Raw genomic sequence first — 7,445 nt, 5'->3', positions numbered from 1 at the left:
GCAGTGAAGCATCAGAGCCGTGTCCAGCTCCTCACCAACACGAATTTGAACTCACACTATTTTTGTTTCACAGTTTTGAAAAGCATATATTGTGCCACCAGTTGTCATATTATTTTTAAATGATGTAACACAGCCATCAAATTAAGTAATGCCTAATGTTTGGGATGTAAACTTAATGTGCTCATTGTTTTCAGATTAAACAAGTAAAATTAATAATAATAATAATAATAATAATAATAATAATAATAATAATAATAATAAATAAGAAAACCTCAAATGGGGGCACCTGTCCCAGAGACCTTGATGACTGTAGACCGTAAAAATCACTTGCCAGAGTCAGAGGTTTCCAAGAGCAACGGGGCTGGCAGGACATGTGCAAGGACAAGTGGCTGTGGTTGTCACGGGCTTCCCTGTACTGTGGACGTAGTAGATCCCGGAAGGGCTTTGGAGGCTGACGACCTGTGTCTGAGTTATTCCCTACCGTGCACTAGATGTGTGCTCTTCGGCACAGCACTGGGCATCTCTGCCTCTCAGTGGTCTCATAGGCAAAATGAGGTCACAATAAAGGATAGTAACATTTACCTTACAGAATTATAAGAATTTAGGGAGGGAATGTGGGTAAAGCACTGACCCCAGTCCAGTGTCTACCAACAAGAGTTCCCTTCCTTTCCAGGGGAGTTCTTCCATCACTCTGCAGGTTGCAGGCTATGGACCTCCTGGGAGGAGTTAGGGGTCACAACAGGTCTCAGGGAGAAAGAGATACAAAGAACAAAGATACAAAGAACAGCTCTCCGAAGGGCTGAATATCTGAGGCCTCCTCTTTCCCTTCCAGTCAGGGCCGAGAAAAGATGGCTGCCAGGGAGAAGGAAGTTAGGTCATGGCTGGGGCAATTACTGTCAATATCTGCGCAGGGATTTTAATGTTTCAGACTTTGCTACATTTCTGATTTCTGTTTATCGGCAGAAGCACTCCCCGCAAATCATATGGAACCAGCAGAAGTATCATGGCGTTTCAGAACCCTGGTTCTGGGTGCCAGAAAGACCTGCCCTCAGATCCTAGCTCTTCTGCTCACCTTACCAGATGTATAGCTTCAGGCAAATTATTCGTTTTTTCCGAGTCTCTTTTCCACACCTAGAAGATTTACAGTGAAAATTAAATGGTATCTGCCAAGTCTTTAATATAGTGCTTGGTACATGATAAGGGTAAAGTATATTTTAGTTCTTATAATTATTGGGATGAATATAATAACCCCTATTTTAAAGATGAGTAGTTTGAGGCTCAGAAAGATCAAGATTTATTTAAGTGCAAGGTTTCCTACATGTACCTTTTTTTTTTCAGGTTGGCTGGGACATTAAATTTTTTTTTTTTTTTTCTTTTTTTTTTTTTTTTTTAGTGCCGGGAATTGAACTCAGGACCTTGTGCTTGCCAGGCAGGCGCTTGTGCCACTGGGCTATATCCCTGGCCCCAGCATGTAGCTCTTTCCACTTTGTGAGAACTATTAAGGCTGTTGATCAGTGACTCTTTGAGCCTGGACTGCTTTACCTGCCAAAGATCCAAGCCGAGAACACTGATGTTGTAATAGTGGCCAAGAGTGGGGTCAGGCTTATATTCAGGGTTGTCTATTTCTGGATGAATCCACTCTCCCTGGTAACTGGGATTGTCAATGATCCGAGGTTTCCATTGTCCCTAAGCAAAGAGCCAAAGAGGAATCATGTCAGTACTATTTTTCCATTCTTCTAACTTCATGAAATTAAAAAAGGCCAGTCAATTTATGAAAGCAGTTGTCTGTTAGACATAAGGGTTCAGAGCAAGATCCCTGGAGCTTCTTTCTCTTTCTTTTGAGCTAATGCACAAGACTCTTACAAATTCCCCTTTCTAAGGGAGGTAAATGACATGGTAGTGATAATCCTGAGCCTGGCCCTGGCCCCATTTCTGCAGGAACTGATATATCAAGTTTATTTTTCTTTTTCTTTTTTTTATTTTCTGTCTTTTTGAGACAGGGTCTCGCTATGCAGTTCAGGCTGGCCTTAAGCTCACTTTGTAGCCCAGGCTGGCCTCGAACTCTCAACCATTCTTCTGCCTCAGCCTCCTGAGTGCTGGGATTACAGGCATGTGGCACCACACCCGGCTGATATATCAAGTTTAAAAACAAAATCTAGCTTCTCAGACAACATCATTTACATATTTGGCACCTGGGACCACTCTCTGCCAGGTATAAAATACAGGAAACTGGCCAAATAAAATGCTTATCTCAGTTGCTGGACTACTTGTCAACTGATTCCTTTAGTTTTTGTTTTTTTTTTTTAAACACGGCCTCTCTAAGTTATTAAATTGTCCAATCTGGGCTTGAACTTGTGATCCTCCTGCCTCAGTCTCCCAGAGAGCTGGGATTACAAGTGCGCACCCTGCTCCAGGTTAGCTCTTCTCACTTCTGACCCGAGGTCGGGAGCTGGTGTGTAAGAACGCTAACAACTCTGCCCTCCTAACAACCTGAGTTCATGCCTGGCCTTCCCCTTCCTCCCCAGCCCACTTCCAACACTTTCCGTTCCTGACCTCAGGCTCATGTCCTACGAAGACTGCATTCCTCTGAGTGGCAGTTTTCCACTGCTTTGGTCAGACTCCTTACCTGGAGCTGCCTGAACTTCTACCACAGCCTCTCAGCACCGACTTTCCCAGCCCACCCGACCCCAAGAGGGCGCAGCACAGAGCTCAGCTCAGGTCACAGTCCTATCCGGGATGTGCAGGAAAGGGAAAATGACCACAGTCCTAGAATTACTGTTTTGCTTTTACTTGTGGCACTGGGGATTGAACTCAGGGCCTTGTGCGTGCTAAGGCAAGCACTCCACCACTGAGCCACATCCCCAGCCCCATGTAGTTTGGTTTTCACAATGGGCTTTATCTCACTTCTGCTTTATTTCTCATACCCACCCGAAAGAGAGACCCCCTCACCTTATACTTCAGGTTTGGGATCAGGGGTCCTTCCCACTCTCCATCTATCGCTTCGTTCCAGTCGTCCGGCTTTTTGGCTTCTGGGTCTGGGATGAACTCAAAGTCCTCCCAATCCTACAATGACATGTTCCTTCATGAGGACAGACGTGTGGTCTCGGATGAATCTGGGGTCCCACTTGCAGTCGGGGGGAGCTGGCTCTGGACCCCAGTGCCCTCCTGCACATCTGTATGAGGGCCCAGGAGAGGACTTTACAAAGTCCCATCTCAGCAGGAACCAGCCTCGGGGCAATTCTGGTCCCCTGTGGGTTCAGTATCGCTCCGACTTGAAGCTCAAATGAACTAGGGATGTCCCCTGTCTCTGACCTCACCCTGCCCAGTCACGTATCCTGCTGTGGTTTGGATGTCGTTTGTTCCTAGTGAAATGTAATTGCCAGTGTAAGGGTATCAAGGGTTGTTGACATTCCTGAGACAGATTAGCGAGGCGAGGTTCTATCAAGACCTTAGCAATGGGGTAGAATACTACCTGCCAGTTGCAGGAAACAGCCCTGCCTAGCTAATCCAGTTCTTCCTACTGCTGGAACCAGCCCTAACTGCATGAGGTGCACGGTCTGCACCAGAAGGGAGGGTCTATGGTGAGTCTTGCCGTCCGATCCTGCCTGCAGGATCTTCACCCTTATTTCTCTATGGTGCTGGAGGCCTGGAAACCTGCTTTCATTCCTGGACCACGCTTCCCTCCCCTCGAGTTGGGGCCCTTTTCCCACTCTCTCCACCCAAGGCTGGGCCACTACCCGCCATTCTGCAGACCCATCTTTGGGACTGGGCCAGCTGCACGTTCCTGTGCTGCCCTGCCTGACCCCAGTATCTCCTCTGCACCAGGCTGACCCTGCTCCAACCTGGGGAAAGTAGCAGGACAGGTGAGACCCTCACGGTTTGGTTCCAACAGGCCTTTCTAATCTCTTCTCCTGCCGCGCCCCATCTTTAACTTTATGCTCCCCAAACATTGAACTGTTGCTTTCAGTTCCTTTTACAGCCATGTTACTTCCACAAACTGTCGCATCTTTGCTTCAGAATGCCTTCCCTTCAACTCAGTGTCCATTTTCCTTGTTGTGATGAATGTTTTACTTGAAACCCAGTAAATTATTACCATACACATGTCATGTGTTGACAACTTGCTGGGCTGGGGATTTAGCTCAGTGGCCCAGTGCCCGCCTGGCAAGTGAGGTCCTGAGCTTGATTCCAGGTGCCGAAGAAAAAAGAACTGGCTGTGTACCAGACACTATATTGTATATACAGGGGAACCTATGCTTGCAAATCAGTTGCAGCCAGAATCACGGAAAAACTTCATGACCCCAAGGTACCCCTGTGTCTAGCTCATTTCATCTTCACCACCTTCACACATAGGCATTATAATAATCCTTGTGTAAAAGCTTCCCAGCTCCTACATTAATCCAATCATCTCAGCATTGTTTCTTCTTTCCCATGTCACCATCTAAAACCCACCCTAGGCTGGCTTTGGGTTCTCGTGGGTTTTGACTTCCCTGGCTTTCAGCACCAGAGAAATCAGTGTCATCTTTGTTTTCTTATCTGCCTGCCCCGCTATACTCTGAGTCCCTAGCGGATGAAGATTGTCCTGCTCATAGCTGTATCCAGAACAGTTTTCTAGAATGGAAACAAAGCAATTGATATACATCACATACTCTCCATATCAGTAACTTTAGAGGCAAAGAGACACAGGTTCAAATCTTGGCACCTATATGTGTGTGCTTGGGCCAGTCACTTTCTTTTTTTTTTTTTTCTTTTCATTTATTTATTTTTTGAGACAGGGTCTTGCTATGTAATCCAGGTTGGCCTTGAACTCACTATGTAGCCCAGGCTGGCCTTGAACTTGTGACGATCCTCCTGCCTCAGCTTCCTGAGTGTTAGGATGACAGGCATGTGCCACCACACCTGGGAGTCACTTTCTTTTCTTTCCTTTTTTTTTATTAGTCACTTTAATTTCTAAATGCTAAATTTCTTCATCCATAAAAGAGAAGTACCAACACACTGCTCACAGAGGTCATCAGAAGGATCGATAGATCCTCAACAAATGTGAATTGCTGCTCTCTTCCCTCCAAGTCTCTCTGCCGACCGGTCTTTAGCAGGCGTCTCTTTGAGCGATTCGGCCCCCAGCTCACTGTTTCTAGCCTCCTCCTCCTCTTATCCCTAGAGCCAAGATGCCACCTGCTTCCCAGCCAAACACCCTCTGACCTCAGGTTTCTTATCTTCAGGATCCTCTATTTGAAGACGTTCATCCCATTTCCTTGGTTTCCGGGCATAGGGGTCTTTTATTTTCCTGGGAGGCAAGAAGGCCCAGTCCTCCTCCAGCTCCCCAGCTGTCACCTGCTCATTGTCAATTTTGACCGCATACGTAGCATTGGGGTGAATGATCAAAGTGTACAGGTGAGTGTCTTTGTCGATCTATAGAGGAAATGAGGCAGACATTTCAGTTCTGAATCAGACATCACAAATCTCAAGCATTACATGTTTCCCAGCACACATATTCACAAACACCGCGGGGCGTGGTGGTGCACACCTATAATTCCAGCACTCAGGAGGCTGAAGCAGGAGGATCGCTGCAAGTCTGAGGCCAGCTTGAGCTACAAAGTGCATTCCAGGCCAGCCTGAACTATATAATGAAATTCTATCTCAAAAAAAAGACAAACATTACTTTTACCACATTCTTCCTCCCCTTTCTCTGGTTAATCCGATAGGGATTCTGGGCCTCGTTCTTCTGTTACCCATTCCTCTGGTCTCCCCTAGCTTCCATCTCCCGCAGCTCTGTGGCAGCTTGATCATTCCCTTCTCTTGTCTTTTTTTCTTGAGTCCCACTAGACTGTGAGCTCAACAGCAAATGTCGTTTATGAGTCCATTTTTGCAGCCTGTCCCAGAGGACCTCGGGGAGCCCTGCGCACACAGAGGCCCTGCGTTGTCCTGTATGGGAAGTCCTGCAGTGACCCAGGCCCTGCGCGTTTCTCCAGACTCACTTCCCACCTCCTCTCTGTGTTCCTTGTGCCAATCCCGTCACAGTGCCACTCGCTGTCAAGACTCCTTGGCTTTTCTCACACATTTACCTCTCAAAAGTATTTAATTCTCTGTAAAATTGTCACACCCTCAATAAGACTAAGTCGCACTCATCTTTCAAAACTTAACCTGGAAAAGCAAAAAAAGGCAAAAAAGCAAAACTCAACCTGGAGCTGGGCGTGGTGGTGCACACCTGTAATCCCAGCCCTCGGGAGGCTGAGGCGGGAAGATCGTTGTGAGTTCAAGGCCAGCCTGGGCTACAAAGTGAGCTCAAGACCAGCTTGAACTACATAGCGAGACCCTGTCTCAGAAACACACACACACACACACACATACAACCTCAATCTGGGAGAAACTTTCTCTAAAAATCACTGCCTAAACCTCCAGGTTGGGTGGGGGCCTCCCTTGTACTCTCGCAGACCCTGCTCACAAGCGTCCTTTTCCCTTGCTTGCCTCTGCCTTCGCTGGGTGGTGCAGTCTGTTTATTCAGGGGCCACACTTGGCTGTCTGTCTCTAGCCCCAGACCCAGCATGGGGTTACTGTTTGGTAAGGCCTTTGGATTGCTGGTGAAATCCACGGCTCTCTTCTAGCCAACTTAGGTTACTTTTTTTTTCTCGCTATGCAGTTCAGGCTGGCTTTGAACTCACTATGTAGCCCAGCCTATCCTCAGATTTGAACCAACCCTCCTGCCTCAGCCTCCCGCAAGTGCTGAGATTACAGGTGTGAGACACCCCGCCTGACTTTGACCTATTCTACATCTCTAACCTGTCCCACATCTCTAAGCCCAGCACTCCCCACCTCCCCCATCACCTCCAATGTCCAGCAGGAAGGAACTGAGCTATGCCAAACGTTGAAAATTCATATGACTTCTTTGACTTTTGGATGAGCTGCTCTGTGAACTCCTACAACTTGCGGCACTTCCCTCAGTCCCATTTCTAACTGCACAATTGAGGTGACAGTGTTTACTTTATAGGGTTTGTGTAAGGACTCAGTGAACTAACATATATGAAGTGCTTATTCTTCCTCCCATGCCAGGAGCCAGCCAGCACACTCACCCTGCACTTGATGGTCTTGTTGTTAGCATGGTATTTCCCTTGGTACTGGAGGATGACCTGCACGATGTTATTGCCAAAGCCACAGATGTCAGGGCCTGGAAATTAAACCCCAAAGCATGATTTCATAGCATTTTCAAGCAGTTTGCCCAGTCTGAGGCCAAGACCCAAGACAGAGCCAGCCTGTGTATTAATCAGTGTTCCCAGCAAGATATAATTCAAAGTGAGGATAATTTGAGAAGGATTTAATAAAGGGATTATTTACAAAGGTGAAGGCAGACAGGGAGAAGACAAAAGATACAGTGCTGTGCTCAGGGCTGGCAACAGTAGGGCTAGGGCCCCACAGGGCATGGCCGGAGGAGGGGAGTGGGGAGGAGGAGGAGG

The 7,445-nt window shown here is 47.2% G+C and overlaps 1 protein-coding gene across 1 annotated transcript in view; it reads right to left on the bottom strand.

The window, feature by feature from the left end:
* Positions 1–7,445, bottom strand: part of LOC102027158 (calreticulin-like) — a 64,943-nt gene that overhangs the window by 12,774 nt on the left and 44,724 nt on the right. Inside the window, exons 4-7 of the mRNA XM_005398776.1 lie at positions 7,065–7,159; positions 5,197–5,406; positions 2,950–3,063; positions 1,543–1,686 (exon numbers count right to left, since the gene is read on the bottom strand). Coding sequence (XP_005398833.1) covers positions 1,543–1,686; positions 2,950–3,063; positions 5,197–5,406; positions 7,065–7,159 — 563 coding nt within the window. The remainder of the gene's footprint in view (positions 1–1,542; positions 1,687–2,949; positions 3,064–5,196; positions 5,407–7,064; positions 7,160–7,445) is intronic.

The sequence above is a fragment of the Chinchilla lanigera genome, unplaced genomic scaffold (genome assembly GCF_000276665.1).
Source record: "Chinchilla lanigera isolate Chin_1 unplaced genomic scaffold, ChiLan1.0 scaffold00063, whole genome shotgun sequence".
Classification (NCBI taxonomy): Eukaryota; Metazoa; Chordata; class Mammalia; order Rodentia; family Chinchillidae; genus Chinchilla; species Chinchilla lanigera.
The sequence above is the reverse complement of the archived record's forward strand: the minus strand, read 5'-3'. Positions and strand labels throughout refer to the sequence as shown.